The 16,335-nt window shown below is 46.0% G+C and overlaps 1 protein-coding gene across 2 annotated transcripts in view; it reads right to left on the reverse strand.

Annotated features, from left to right (window-relative positions):
• Positions 1-16,335, reverse strand: part of PTPRA (protein tyrosine phosphatase receptor type A) — a 135,542-nt gene that overhangs the window by 25,741 nt on the left and 93,466 nt on the right. For both annotated transcript variants that reach the window (XM_058024575.1, XM_058024576.1), the window contains 3 exons: positions 5,693-5,771; positions 4,914-5,279; positions 2,606-2,623 (listed from right to left, as the gene is read on the reverse strand). In XM_058024575.1, the coding sequence (XP_057880558.1) occupies positions 2,606-2,623; positions 4,914-5,279; positions 5,693-5,771 (463 nt within the window). The remainder of the gene's footprint in view (positions 1-2,605; positions 2,624-4,913; positions 5,280-5,692; positions 5,772-16,335) is intronic.

Raw genomic sequence — 16,335 nt, forward strand, 5'->3', positions numbered from 1 at the left:
CCCCAAGAGGCTGCAGGGCTCGAGCCTTTTCCACCTTCTGTGCATCCATTTCCCTGCAGATCCCTCTCCATGTGGCTCAGCAATTTCAGCCAGCAGATTTCCTTAGCTGGGGTTTATTTTCCCTAATTTTTGTCCATTTCCCTATTTTTTTCTCCTAGGGGTTTATTTTATTCATCTCTGAGCTACCTAAGGGCGCTCTGATTGTATTTTTGTGTTTGCTCCTCTGTCCTGTGAGGTTTGGGAATGTTATTTCTATTAAAACATATGATTTTTAAAATATTTGTTAAATATTTCTATTAAAACATTATTTTTGTGTCATGATTTCAAGGTAATGACCCAATGTAGTAAATAAAAAAGTTAAATTATCCTGGTTTTGCATGTTTTTGTCCTTCTCATCTGCTGCTTTAATGTGGCAGCACCTCCCATAGCCCAAAAGGAATTTATTGGGAATTCTGCCTTTCCCACAGCCCAAAGGGAATTTATTGGGAATTCTGCCTTTCCCACAGCCCAAATGGAATTTATTGGGAATTCTGGCTTTCCCACAGCCTAAATGGACTTTATTGGGAATTCTGCCTCTCCCACAGCCCAAAGGGAATTTATTGGGAATTCTGCCTCTCCCACAGCCCAAATGGAATTTATTGGGAATTCTGCCTCCTGCACACCTCAATAGGTGATGAGCCTTGGCATTCCCCATCCCAAAACCAAGAACAGGTTGGTGTTGGCCCAACCACAGCCAGCCCTGGCCCCTCACTGAGACTTCTGAGCACAGCCACCACCTCCATCCTGTGTGCAGGAGAGGAAGAAGAGCTGCCATGCCAAAACCTGTGGTGTTAAATCACTGTTGGATCATTTTTTCCTGTCTTGGCTGGAGTTAAGCTCGGCCTAAGCAGTGCTGGAGCTGCAGGATGCAGATTTGAGGGCAGGGAGGGTGTGCCAGCAGGGTGCAGGGAGTTTGGAGGTTTTTTGGGGTTTTTTTTTGCAGCTGTTCTTTGCACACATCCGGTAGGATGAGGAGTTGGAGCTTTCCCACCCAGCCCAGTCCAGGGTGAAAAGGAGCTGGAGGGTCCCAGCTGCTCCTGCCAACCCCCCCAGAGCTCCTCCAGCCCCAGCCTGGGGGCTTCATGCTGGCAATCCACCCGGAAAAGGGACAAGGACTCAACCTTCTGCTCCCCTGGTGCTGCAGCACCCACTGCACTCCTGAGCTTGGGAGACAGCAGGAGCCTCAAATCTTCTCCTGGTCCCTCTGAGGAGCCACCAAACCTCCCTCTGGAGCTTGGGAGCACATCCCAGCTGCTGGCAGAGGTGTCACCCAGACCTGGGTGCAGCCATGGCAGAGGGATGGGGCTGGGCAGCCCCTCCCTGCACACAGCTGGCAACATCTGCCCACAAAACCAGTCACAGAATGGTTTGGGTTGGAAGGGACCTCAGAGATCATCTCACTCCACTCCACCCTGCACCACCCCAGGTTGCTCCAAGCCCCATCCAAGCTGGATTTGGACACTTCCAGGGATGGGGCTGCCACAAATCTCTGTTCATCCCATGCCAGGGCCTCACCTCCCTCACAGTCAAGGCTTTATTCCCAATATCTAAACCTACTCCCAGTTTGAAGCCATTTCCCCTTGTCCCATTTGCTCCTGTTAAATATCCCTTATTTAATCTGATTTCCTCACTATATTTATGACAATATTAACAATATTAATATAAATCTTGTTAGGAAGTCAGATGTAGTCCCATTTCTTTTTCTTTGCCCTCAGGAGCAGGGAGGAAGGATGGCAGAGAGAGCACAAAATCAGGCCTAAGCCAGGCCAGACCTGAGGGAATTACACTGAGCACGTCTGCAGAGGCTTAGCCACAATTTCAGATGAGTTCCTTTGGACCTGCATCCCTTTTATTCCCTCTGCTAAGTGGAAGGGAATAAAAGGAGATGCTCAGAGCATCTGTCTGGGTGAGGCAGGCACAGAGAGCAGCACCAGGCAGAGTTTGCATCAGAGCCAGGATGAAAACACACACACAGAGGCAGCTGATTCCTCCAGGTGGGAGCAGCCCAGCTCTGCCCGCTCCTGGAGCGCTAAAGCCATCAGTAATTGCAAATATTCTGGTAGAGATGCCAGTTCTCAGAGCTGAGAGATGGAAAAATGTCCCCAAAGTGCTGTTCTCTTACAAGAAATGGATTTGTGTTACTGCTTGCCAACAGAATGAGGAGAACAATAATTATTCTCATCATCTGCTGGATGGGTTTGGATCAAATTGTGTAAGTCACAGTCAATAAAGACAATTCAGCAGCAAAAAACCACAACAAACCCAAAAGGAAATATCCTGAATGGCTTTTCAGACTTGGGTCATGCAGCTCTAGGGACGTGCTGACATTCTCAGAGCAGGAACAATTGGTACCTAACAGGACATGTACAAATTGGAATGGGATTGTTTCGTTCTAGAAAGAAAAGCTCCACAGAAATTAAGATATCAGTGTGTCACCAGCTCTTTTAAAGAGCTTGAGAGGCATCATAAAAACACATTTGGAATTCCTAAGGAGAGCTCTCTGATAGCAGAATGCTTCTGGAATTGTTTTTACTGAGTAAAGAGCAATGAAATGTAACATTCTTACCTCTTCTGTCAGAGTTACCTGCAGAAAAAGAAAACAAAAGTCTCTTAGCAACAAAGGAACAAGACATTTTAGTAACTCAGGAAGGATCAAAGACCAAGACAGGAATAAATTTAGTAACTCTCATCATCTGCCTGTAAATCTTTCCTTTAAAACACTAGCTATAAAACCAGGATGTTAAATGAATTTCTGAGTAAGGAAAAAGGAACAAATCCTGAGTTTTTATCAGCAAAACAAGGAGCTGAATCCAAGCTTTAACATCACTCAACACAACTTACTGTTTAAACCCATAACCAGCAAGTCACTGGTGTAATTCATTAGCACTTAAATATCAGGAGATAACACTGGTGCATCATTTTAAGAGTGTGGCTGAGCCAAGAGCTCAATTAGGAGCAGCTGGGCTCAGGGATGGGGGCGAGGGCAGCCAAGGGAAGTCTCTGCCTGCTGGGCTGGATGGCTCATGCAGAGGGCACAGGAACAAACCTGTGCCAGGGAGAGCAGAGCCTGGCTCTCCTGGCTTTCCTGGCCATGAAGAGCTGCAGCACAGGGCTGAGGACAATCCTGGTGGGTTTGGACAAGGAGGAACTGCCCCTCCAAATGTGACCTTCTGGCTCTGTCCCCTTCTTGAGCACCACTTAATTCTTCCATGATAACACCAACATTTCCTGTTAAATCTAATTTATGGCTGTCCTCATGGCAAGGGCACAGCCCTAAAACTGATTTTGTTCCTTGATAAATTACTTGAGATAAAGAAAGAATTAGGTTTGATCATTTGTTCTCTGGGGTGACATCAAGTGAGAAGCCACTTCTGGCCTTGATGGTGTCGTGGCATGCACCAGGGGAGTTCACCAAAACTGGTAACCCAAATCACAAAAAGGCAGTGGAGACACAAAAATGAATAAATTCAGCCCTCTCATGAGCACACATCATATTACAAAATCCAGATATTGGCAGCTTAAGGCTTTTGCCTCCATCTCTCCTACATTTATACCAAACTTGGCCCCTGTGTGTGTCTGAGGCTATGCCAGACTCCTTCAAAAAGGATTTGGGTTGGGAAGGAAGCTGGATGAGTTCAGGGGCAGCGGAACACTACAAAAGCTGAGTTCTGAACTTCCTTCAACCACATCCCTTCCCATGCTGGCAGCAAAGACAACTTCACTGCAGCTTCAGGGGCTGTGGCTTCCAAAGATTCCCAGAGGAAGAGGGCACACACATCCCTTGGGAAATTGGTTCTTAAGGAATATAGACTTGACACCTCCGTGCATTAACTCCACCATCATCTTATTTCAGGGTTTTCTAATCCACAATCAAGTTACCAATCCTGTTTTCCCACTAAATCCCAATTGCCATCTTCCTACTGCAAGTTGGAGACAGGCAGCACCCAAACTGGGTCTCAAACAATACAATGAGCAAATCATGGCTGAAGAGCAACAGCTCAGCAAAGATTTCTGGTCACCTCAGCCTCTTTTTGCCTGATTTTTCACTCTTAACCAAGACTGAGCAGCCACAATACATTTTATGGGGTCATTTTCATGATGTGCCAAGAGGGGAATGGGATCAGGATGGCAACAGAGACAAATTTCTCTCATCTGGACCTTTTAAAGATTGAAATTGCCCAACTAATGGAGAAAATTGATAATGTAAGGAGAGAATCATAGAATAGTTTGGGTTGGAAGCAAAGATCATCTAATGCAACTGTGGATACCTTTCACTAGATGATCTTGGCCTAAACCTTTGGTCAGACAAACCTCATCGGAAGAGGTTTGAGAGTCCTCTTGTTTTGCATCACCATGGAATTGTCCCCAAAGCGTTTCTTTGCTCCATTTTGCTCAGCCAAACAAAAGAAGAGCAAAGAAACAAACTCAGAGGCAGGGTGGCCTGGAGAAGGAGAAGAAGGAGAAGGAGAAGAAGGAGGAGAAGAAGGAGGAGAAGGAGAAGGAGAAGAAGGAGAAAAAGGAGAAGAAGGAGGAGAAGAAGGAGAAGGAGAAGAAGGAGAAAAAGGAGAAGAAGAAGAAGAAGGAGAAGAAGAAGAAGAAGGAGAAGAAGAAGAAGAAGAAGAAGAAGAAGAAGAAGGAGGAGAAGGAGAAGGAGGAGAAGGAGAAGGAGAAGGAGAAGGAGAAGGAGAAGGAGAAGGAGAAGGAGAAGGAGAAGGAGAAGGAGAAGGAGAAGGAGAAGGAGAAGGAGAAGGAGAAGGAGAAGGAGAAGGAGGAGAAGGAGAAGGAGAAGAAGGAGAAGGAGAAGGAGGAGAAAAAGGAGAAGAAGAAGTAGAAGAAGAAGAAGAAGAAGAAGAAGAGATGGAGGAGGTGCCTACCATTGTGGGAAGCAGAAGAGGTCTCCTGTGTTGTCACCAGCATGCTGAAATTCCTCTCTGTGGTCTCTGCCTCCGTGCTGGGGACGGTGGCGTGTGGGGCCGACGGCGTCACGCTGGGGAGCAGGGATGGGGCTGGAGGCACAGGCTGGGTTGTCCCCAGCGTGGAGGAGATGTTGAGGCTGCCAGTGGTGGCATTGGGGGAGATTCTGGCAGCTGTGGTTGGAGGAGGTTTTGGCGCTGTGGTAGGAACAGTCCCCGGAGTGCTCATGTTGAGTCTGTGTGTGTTGGGCGTGGTCCCATCCTCAGGACCTGCTGTGGGAGCTTTGGTGGGGCTCCTGGGGGAGGTGGACGCTGTTGTGGGTGGCTCTGAGAAGGGAAAAGCGCAGGGGAAGCTCTGTGAGATTCTCTTCTGTCATACCGAGGGGTTTAGATGCTGAAGATTCATGGGACTCTAACTATAAGGATAAAACACCCAACAAATCCTGAGCACAGGACAGGAAATGCTCTGCACAGCAGGAGATACAAATGTCAAAAAAATAAACCCTGAACAGGTGCTTTTTATGGGGATGTCCAAACATGAGAGGTCCTGGGGGTGAGGATCAATATTTCTCTGAGCTAAAGCTGTGGGCCCCATTTATGTGCACCTGAAGCTCATCACCCTCTTTCCAACAATTTGTTACAGCTACATGGAGGACAGAAGGAATGAGACACTGAGCACGTTCCCATTCACTCCTTTGATCCTAAAGATGAGATAAAAAGAGATGAGGAGCACAGTTTACCTGTTGTAACGTTGTTAGCACCTACACTTATCAGGCCACTTCCGAGCAAAAGGAGAAAGAGCCACAAATCCATGTTGACCTGGGGAGGAAAGCACAGAACACTTATTAAACCCTGATGCAATATCATCCCAAAGTATTCCAAGGTGGGGATGTTGCTGTGAATCTTGTAACGCTCAGAGGGAGGAGTGGAAGTGTGGCTGGAGTCCCTGCAGGCATCTGGATGGGAAGGATTTATGGGTGAGTTCATACAACAAGGGGAAAACACATGGAGAAATCCCAGTCTGGTGGAGCAGCAAAGTGTCCATGGATGAAGCAGGGAATGGGTGAACTGTGGGAGAGCATGAGAAGAACAAACTGAGCATTAAAACCAAATATCTGGTCTTAAAGGAGATTAATAAATAGTTTATATAGCAGTCTGCAAATGGCTGTACTCTGAGCAAACTCAAAGGCAATTCAGCTGAAGACCATGGCAAAGAGCCTTGATCCCAAATGCCCCAGAAGTGGAGGCAGGAATGAAGGAGAGGTCAGCTCCCCTTGGCTCACTGACACCTGAAATGTTCCTGGGCAAGGGCAGGACACTCAGCTCCATTCAAACCCTGCTGGATTCCCTGTGTATGTGGTCAGAACAAACACTCACACATAATCCAAGAAGATCAGCGAGTTCAGGCTGCACGCCCATACTGTACGTGCTTCCCAGGAAACGTCCAGCAGAATTACAGGACGATGACATCAGTAAAATCATTTCCCCCAGCCCTTTCTAATACAAGATTTTTATGGTGATTTCTTTCCCCTGGAGACCTCAGAAAGCTCCTGAGAAATGGGTATCATTATCTCCTCCCAAACACCTACGGATCCAGAGGCCCAGAGACGTCATCGTGCTGGCCAGGACAGAGCCCAGAGCTGCCAAGTCCAGGCCAGCACGTGGCCACGGGGCCTTCCAAGGATGGAGCAACACCTCTCCTCTGCTCTGAGCCCAGAGAGGGCTTGCAGACAGCCCTGCTCCATGCCATGGGCCAGCAGCTGCAGCACGACTCCTGTCCTTCAGGCTTTTGTCCTGTGTCCAGTTGCATCTCCAGGATCTCCCAGGAGAGATCTTGCTGCCAAGTCAACCCGAGGAGCTGCCAAGAATGGGTTTTATTCCCTCCCCCTCTAATAGACCTTGTGTTGTTTGTGCTTCTTCTATTTATTTAAATCTGCTTCATGTAGACCCATCCCAAACTCTGGGCAGAAGGACAACACTGAAGTCATCCACGCGCTGGAAACACTATCAGCAACACAAGATCCTCCCACCAGCATCACCTACTTACGTGTTTTTCCTCCCCCTCCAAAAGAAAACCTGGCAAAAATCGACCTTACTCAGTGACCAAAAGGTCAGACAAACCCTGAACCAGAAGGAAACCAAGCTTTGGAGATAAGAGCTTTCCATAGGCTCTGTCCATGGCCAGCTCCGCTGCTGCAAGCAGGGCAGGGCTTTCTCCAAGGGTCCCACTGGTGTGAGCAGCCAGCATTCCAGAGAGTTTCATCACCAGTTAAAATATCTGTCTGCATGAATTTGACTTGATTCAGTCCTCCTGTCACTGCTGAGAGCAGCACTGGTCCTGCAATGCCTCCCCCAGGCTGTGCTCCAGGGTAGGATGTCAGGAAAAACCCACAACCAGTAGTTTGATGGTTTGATGACATGTTCCACTCATGGTGATTAATGCACCCCACTCAGCTTGGTCAGACACTTGTCAGAGCCTGGTCTACACAAGTTTGGCTTTGAAGTGAAAATCTATTATTTATAAGGAATAAATTCTTCCCTGTGAGGGTGGTGAGGCACAGGATGCCCAGAGAAGCTGCAGCTGCCCCTGGATCCCTGGAAGTGTCCAAGACCAGGTTGGACAGGGCTTGGAGCAACCTGGGGTAGTGGAGGATGTCCCTGTCCAGAGCAGAGGGGTGGAAGTGAATGATCTATAAGGCCCCTTCCCAACCCAAACAATTCCATAATTCTATGATTTTTGTACCTTTCTGCAGGAGGCAGATTGTCCAAGCATCCCACTGTGGAACCCCACAGAAATAAGGTGCTCATCCTGAGGGGACCCATGTGCAAAAGCAGGAGGAAGTTAAACACACACTGAAACTCCAGAGAACAGAAATGATGGCACAGAAATGCTCTGCAAACCTCACAAGAGCTGATGAAAGCACAAGATCTCGTCATCACAACCACTTCCCTCACTGGGAAGCCATCACTGCCACAGCAAGGACACCGTGGCAAAGGAAAGGGGAAGACTCATCTCTTCTGGAAGAACTGCTGGGAAAAACGTGACCACTGGCTGTGTTTTGATGAATATTTGCACAAAAACACCATTCACTGAGGTGGATGTGGCTCCTTTCTCTTCCCATAATTTGTTTCTCAAGAGTTCCCCTTCTTTTGGGATCCAGTTCATTTGGGATCCCCATTCATTTTGAGTTCTGTTTATTTGGGATCCTGTTCACTTGGAATCCAAAATCATTTGGGAATCCCATTCATTTGTGGTTCTGCTAATTTATGATCCCACTCATTTGGAATCCCATTTGTTTGGCATTCCCATTTATTTATTATCCCATTAATTTAGGGTCCCTATTTACATCGGGTCCTCGTAAATTTGGGATCCCATTCATTTAGGATTCCCATTCATGTGGGATTCCACTCATCCCATTTCTGCTCCTGTTCCAGGCAAGCTATGCCAGAGCCTCCCCACATCTTCCCTTGGTATTAAAGCAGGACACAGAGGGTGGGAGCAAAGAAGGAAAAGCCATGAGTTCCCTCTCCGCTCTCCATTATTAGGAAATAACCCACAAAGCATAAAAGAGTTTGGGTTTATTTCCATAAACCATGATTGCTACATGGATGAGAGCTACAGGAGACTCCTGGACTGGCTGCAAAGCCCCTTTGGGATGGTGGGATGATCACAGAATCATTTAGGTTGAAAAAGACCCTTAAGCTCATCAAGTCCAGCCATCAATGAGGGTCCCTCCTTCGCTGAGCTGCCAGCACAGCTCTGGGATTACATCAGCAGGCAGGGAACTCTAAACCCCCCTTGATTCTACATTTAATCACTTCATTGATCCATGAGTGGATTGCAGGAGGAGGAAGGGCTTGGCAAGGGGAGATAATGCTGGATTTCCCCAAGCCCTGCCCTGCTTTGGTGAAGAAAGCTGGATGCGGGCAGTCCGTGCAGAACCTGAGTTTTTATGGCTTTATTACTGTGACTGTCAGAAGGAACGGGATGCTGGGAGCATCCCAGCTTGCTGTGCACATCATTACCCAAAAATCCAAATCCCTGGAGCTGCTCCTGTGACCGGCAATCAGCTGCCAGAGCTGCTTTATCACCTTAAAACCAGATCCGGAGCAGGGAGCAGGCAAAGAGCCCTGTGCAGGGGGAGGGGCTGTGCCAGCCCTGCTCCCACTTCCCAGCCCCTGCTTCAAAACCCTCCCTATTCCCAAAAGCAGCATAAATAACGCCAGCACTTCATCATTCCCCACTCCTTAACATAAAAGGCCTCGAGAGTCCTACCCCAAAGCTGGAGAAACCCGAGTCTCCCTTCCCCCTCGGCTCCCCCTCCCTGCTGCTTTCGGAAACGGAGAGGAAATACTTGTAATGTTATCAACATAAACACAGCTCTTGGCCGGCTGCAACATCCTGCGAGCTCTGCAGAAAAACACCCTGACGTCAGGGCTCTGCCCAGCAGAATGGAGCTGGAGGCTCTGGCAGTGCTGCTCCACAGGGTCGGGATGCTCAGCATCGTGGCTCCTTCTTTTTTCAAAGATCAGGCTTGGAAACCTCAGTAATTGCCACTGGTGTGTCCATAAATATTATATATATATATAAATATATGTATTTTTTTTTGTGTGTATAGATGTAGATATAGATTTATAGTGTATGTGCACTGCATTCTTCCATAAACTGCTTGGGATCTTCCTTATAGGAGAAGCTTCCTTATAGGAAAAGCTTCCTTATAGAAAAGCTGGATTTTAAGCTGCATATCTATATAGATATAAAGATACAGATATATAGTGTATGTACATTGCATTCTTCCATAAACTCCTTGGGATCTTCCTTATAGGAAAAGCTGGATTTTAAACTGCATATCTATATAGATACATAGTGTATGTACACTGCATTCTTCCATAAACTGCTCGGGATCTTCCTTATAGGAAAAGCTGAATTTTACACTGTATATCTATATAGATATAGATAAATATATAGATGTATAGATACACAGTGTATGTGCACTGCATTCTTCCATAAACTGCTTGGGATCTTCCTTACAGGAAAAGCTGGATTTTAAGCTGCATATCTACATAGATATGAAGATATAGATATAGATAGAGATATACAGTGTATGTACACTGCATTCTTCCATAAACTGCTTGGGATCTTCCTCATAGGAAAAACTGGATTTTAAGCTGCATATCTATATAGATATAGATGATATAGATATATAGACATATAGATGATATAGATATAGATATATAGTGTATGTACATTGCATTCTTCCATAAACTCCTTGGGATCCTCCTTATAGGAAAAGCTGGATTTTAAGCCGCCTATCTACATAGATATGAAGATATAGATATAGATAGAGATACATAGTGTATGTACACTGCATTCTTCCATAAACTGCTCAGGATCTTCCTTATAGGAAAAGCTGAATTTTAAACTGTATATCTATATAGATATAGATAAATATATAGATGTATAGATACACAGTGTATGTGCACTGCATTCTTCCATAAACTCCTTGGGATCTTCCTTATAGGAAAAGCTGGATTTTAAACTGCATATCTATACAGATATAGATGATATAGATATAGATATATAGATGATATAGATATAGACATATAGTGTATGTACAGTGCATTCTTCCATAAACTGCTTGGGATCTTCCTTATAGGAAAAGCTGGATTTTAAGCTGCCTATCTACATAGATATGAAGATATATAGTGTATGTGCACTGCATTCTTCCATAAACTGCTTGGGATCTTCCTCATAGGAAAAGCTGGATTTTAAGATGCATATCTATATAGATATAGATGATATAGATATATAGACATATAGATGATATAGATATATAGTGTATGTACATTGCATTCTTCCATAAACTCCTTGGGATCCTCCTTATAGGAAAAGCTGGATTTTAAGCCGCCTATCTACATAGATATGAAGATATAGATATAGATATAGATATAGATATATAGTGTATGTACACTGCATTCTTCCATAAACTGCTCGGGATCTTCCTTATAGGAAGGGCTGGATCTGGATTTTAAACTGCATATCCATATAGATATATAGTGTATGTGCACTGCATTCTTCCATAAACTGCTCAGGATCTTCCTTATAGGAAAAGCTGAATTTTAAACTGTATATCTATATAGATATAGATAAATATATAGATGTATAGATACACAGTGTATGTACACTGCATTCTTCCATAAACTGCTGGGGATCTTCCTTATAGGAAAAGCTGGATTTTAAGCTGCATATCTATATAGATATAGATGATATAGATATACAGACATATAGATGATATAGATATAGATATATAGTGTATGTACAGTGCATTCTTCCATAAACTGCTCGGGATCTTCCTTATAGGAAGGGCTGGATTTTAAGCTGCCTATCTACATAGATATGAAGATATAGATATAGATATAGATATATAGTGTATGTACACTGCATTCTTCCATAAACTGCTCAGGATCTTCCTTATGGGAAAAGCTGAATTTTAAACTGTATATCTATATAGATATAGATAAATATATAGATGTATAGATACACAGTGTATGTGCACTGCATTCTTCCATAAACTGCTCAGGATCTTCCTTACAGGAAAAGCTGGATTTTAAGCTGCATATCTGTATAGATATATAGTGTATGTGCACTGCATTCTTTCATAAACTGCTTGGGATCTTCCTTATAGGAAAGGTTGGATTTTAACCTGCATATTTATACAGATATAGATATAGATAAACATATATATTGTATGTGCACTGCATTCTTCCATAAACTGCCTGGGATCTTCCTTATAGGAAAAGCTGGATTTTAAGCTGCATATCTATACAGATATAGATGATATAGATATAGATATATAGATGATATAGATATAGACATATAGTATGTACAGTGCATTCTTCCATAAACTGCCTGGGATCTTCCTTATAGGAAGGGCTGGATTTTAAGCTGCATATCTATAGATATAGATATATAGTGTATGTGCACTGCATTCTTTCATAAACTGCCTGGGATCTTCCTCATAGGAAAAGCTGGATTTTAAGCTGCAGGATGTATGTTTTAAAAGAAGCAGATCTTGTCAGGATGATTGATGCCAGAGAGGGGAGAAAAAAAATAAAGGAAATAATCTCTTTATAAAGTAATAAGTAGCTTCAAAATGCCTGTGCTGGTGCTGCAGGGGGGTCAGGCTGCAGGATCACCCTGCCGTGCTTGCAGAATGCAAAGAATTGGAGTTTATTGCTGCAGAAAGTGCCCAGCCCAACCCGGATACAGCCGTCCACAATCAAAGGCAGGATTTACCCCCACCTCTGACATATTCCTAATTCCTGGAAAATGAGGCAATCTTTTTCTGTGTGCACTGAGGAGACACAACCTGAATTCTAACCAGCTTTGCTGGGACCCCAGAAATCCCTGCTGTCATCAGGAGGATGCTGAAAGGCAGTGGTGAGACTGAGACTGCCTCGTGCTGGCTCCAAATGCAGTGAAAAATAAAAATAATGTTCAGTTTTCCTCTTTTTTTTGTTGGCAGGGGGAGAGGGTGCAGAACTGGGAGCAAGGTTGGCTCTTTGAAGCCGCTCACAGTAGGGCGAGAACAAGCACGAGCATAAAGAAAGGGGAAAAAGGTCATTTTTAAAATTCTTTTTGGTGGCAGCAAGCCATCAGCATGCCTCAGCCACCCTGGAAACACAAACCTGCCATTCCCTCTCCCCCTCCCTGCTCCTTTTAAATCCTGTTTGTGGATTTCCAGCCTCTCACTGGAGCTGTGATCCACGGCAGAGGAGCTGGTCCCATAGCAGGGCAACTTCATCATAACCCAAAGCTCTCAGGGAGATGCAAAGAATAAAAACACACATGGAATAGCCGAGGGCTGCAGCGAGTTGGCCATCATAGGGAGAGAAGAATTGAATTTAGGGAGGGAAAAGGGTTTTGTTGCACTAAAAGGCAGTGACTAATTCCTTGCATGTGTCTCCGAAGCTGAAGCAAGGCCTTTGATGTGTCACTGAACATTATCCCCCCACCCTCTGCTGTTCCACTCTTCACCAGAAAAGATGAATCACAGCAGCCATTCACCCTTTCTGAAAATCCATTTAGTTTTCTTCTTTCTTTTTTATTTTTTTACTTTCTTCTATTAAACAAACAGGCAGCTCCACACGAGCGACAGCCCCTGTACGGAGCGGGGCAGGAGGAGGAGGAGGAGGAGGAGGAAGAGCCTGTGGGCAGGGCCTGCAGCTTGGCTTTCTCCACCTGCTCAACCTTCCACAAATCACTGCTCTCCCGCACACCAGGATTTGCTCATGGCATGCTTTGGAAGGCACCTTACAAACCATCCAGATCCAACCTCCTGCTGTGGGCAGAGACACTTTCCACTATGCCAGGTTGCTCCAAGCCCTGTCCAACGTGACCTTGGACACTGCCAGGGATCCAGAGGCAGCCAGAACAGCTGCTCTGGGCAACCTCTGCCAGGGCTTTAACAACCTCACATTAATGAATTTCTCCACCTAATTCTGCTTCCTGGCAGTGTGAAGTAATTTCATCCTGTCCCATCACTCCAGACCCTTGTCCAAAGTTCCTCTCCAGCTCTCCAGGAGCTCCTTTAGGCACTGGAAGGTTTTGAAGGCCTCCCTGGAACCTTCTCTTCTCCAGGTGAACATCCCCAGCTCTCCCATCTACCTCCAGAGCAGAGGGGCTCCAGTTCTGGGAGCATTTTCATGTCCTTCAGTTCAACACGTGAACACACACTCATCTTTCAAAGAGTAACACCATGATCTGTGCAAGGAGGGAACCCAACCCTATTCCCACCTGGATTTCTGGGCACCTAGAAATATCTGTCACTGCTAGGATAATGCTAAAATCTGCTGCTCTGAACCAGGATCAGCCTTGCCTGTGGATATGAACCTGAGTGAGATGTCAACCCATCTCATGGTGATCCTGTCTCAAAGGCCACCCAGCAGCAGCAACGTGTGTGAAGCCATCATGGGGGATGGAGAGGATCAGGATGGAGAGGATCAGGAGTTCCAGGAAGGGATGGAAGAGCTGGGACTGCTCACAAGGAGAAGAGAAGGTTCCAGGAAGGGATGGGAGAGCTGGGAATGCTCAGAAGGGGAAGAGAAGGTTCCAGGAAGGGCTGGGAGAGCTGGGAATGCTCAGAAGGAGAAGAGAAGGTTCCAGAAGGGCTGGGAGAGCTGGGAATGCTCAGAAGGGGAAGAGAAGGTTCCAGGGAGAGCTGGGACTGCTCAGAAGGACAAGAGAAGGCTCTGGGGCCTCATCCCTGTCCACCCACACCTGCAGAGAGGACAGAGCCAGGCTCTGTCAGGGGTGGCCAGGGACAGGACAAGGGGCTGTGGGCACACACTGACCACAGGAGGGTCCCTCTGAACAGCAGGGAACACATTTTGGCTGTGAGGTGCTGACACAGGTTGCCCAAGGATGTTGTGGATTCTCCTTCCTTGGAAATATTCCAGTTTTGTCTGGACACTGTCCTGTGCAACCGGATCTGGCAGCTCTGCTGGTGCAGGAGGTTGGATCAGATGACTTCCAGAGGCTCCTTCCAAAATCAATCACTGTGATTCTGTAAATGCAAACTTTTCAAAAAGCAAATCTGCTGGATTTGTGGAGTAAGAAAGCAGCCAGCACTGAGGAGGAGAGCCCTACACCATGCAGGATGTTGGAAGGGATCGATAAGGATCACCAAGTCCAGCTCCTGATCCTGAACAGGACAACCCCAAAAATCACACCCTGTGCCTGAGAGCTTCTGAACACTTCTGTGCCTCAACACTTCTGGAACTGAAGAATAAACTGATGAGGTTTTCAGCAAAAAAAACCCAAACCTAAAAATCAGAGAAAACCAATAAATGTGGATGTTTTGGGGACATGAAATAGTTCCACTTCCTACAAAGATGCAGAAATGGTGACAGTGGGTAGCAGAGAATGGTTTGGGTTGGAAGGGACCCTAAAGATCATCCAGGTCCCACCCCCACAATTAGTCCCTGTAACTGGCACATCAGACCTTGCTCTTCTGTAATATCTTGCTTTTAGGAAAGGATTCTGTCCCTCCATGTTTACAAACAAGCAACTACTAACAAAGAGCCTACAGACTTGATGGTCTCATGCTAAAAATATGGAAGTAAAAGCCAGGGTATGAGGCCACATCCCTGGATGAAGCCAGGAGCAGATCTGTGGCACATCTAAGACCAAGGCCCTCAAATCCTTGTCCATGGAAGGGCACCCCTGCCACAGCCACCACCTGAAAACTGCCCGAGGTACCTCAGAGGGAAAGAACTACAAGTACAAATTATTTTCCTAATAATAATTTTCCTAATAACTCTCATAATTAGGACAGGTTTAATTTGCCCTCAGCCACTCTTTTCTCCTGGCACCACAGATGTGTGATCATGGGAATATGTGCCAGTTGCTACTGCAGAATAAACTGGAGTGGCTTGGGGAACAAATTATGGAAGAGACAGAGGGGATGAAAAGCTTCCTGGGCGTGTATCAATGGAGAATGAGCAGCTGGAGAGGGTTTCCTAAAGGACAGAGCATTGAGGAGGGACAGGTGAGTGCCAAGAGAAGGAGAAGTTTTGAGGAGGAGAGCAGAGGGAGCTGTCGGGGCAAGGAGAAGGAAGATGAAGGACCAAGTCCAAGCCTGGTCCAGGAGGAAGGTGCTGGGATGGAGGTGAGACCTTCTCTGGGATGATTAGCACAGATCTGCCACAGAAACACCCTCAGAGCTTGTAAAAACCTCTGGCTAGCACAGGACCACTCTCCTGGTGTGCTTTCCCCATGGGATCAGCCCTGCAGCTGCAGCACGGCACCGGGAAGTGGAGAACAACACCAGGGAGGCACGGGAGAAGCTGCCTCAACTCATTATTCCAAACCATTAATTAATAACCCAAACAAAAAAAAAGTCAAGGCACACAGGAGCATATTTCCTTAAATATCCCGTTCTAGGGTGTCCCCTCCTCAGTCCCAGGCGTGTACAAAGGAAACAGGAGCACAGTTCACATTGCAGCTATGAAAAGGACGGGCTGATTTTGATGGAGGAGTCAGGATGAAGGATGGCTATTATTCAGCATGACAACATCCCTACCTAGCAAAATGCCTTTCAGAGAGAGCGAGCGGTGCGTGGGGAGGAGAAACGAGGCTTAAAATAAAAGAAAACCCCACAAAGGAAAAAAAATAAAATAAAATAAAATAAAAGCCCAGCTTTTTGGGCTCAGCCCTTTCTGCAGGAGCGGGATGAAGTCTCAGCTCCACGCCGAGAGCGTTGAGGCAGCGAGGGCTCGGAGCATCCTACTTAAAACAAAGGTGTCGGCGGGGGATCACTCGCATGACAGCCTTAAAATCTCCTTCCAGAGGCTCAGCCCCAACTCAAACGCATGCGTTCGG

This window comes from Melospiza georgiana, chromosome 5 (genome assembly GCF_028018845.1).
Source record: "Melospiza georgiana isolate bMelGeo1 chromosome 5, bMelGeo1.pri, whole genome shotgun sequence".
NCBI classification, from domain to species: domain Eukaryota; kingdom Metazoa; phylum Chordata; class Aves; order Passeriformes; family Passerellidae; genus Melospiza; species Melospiza georgiana.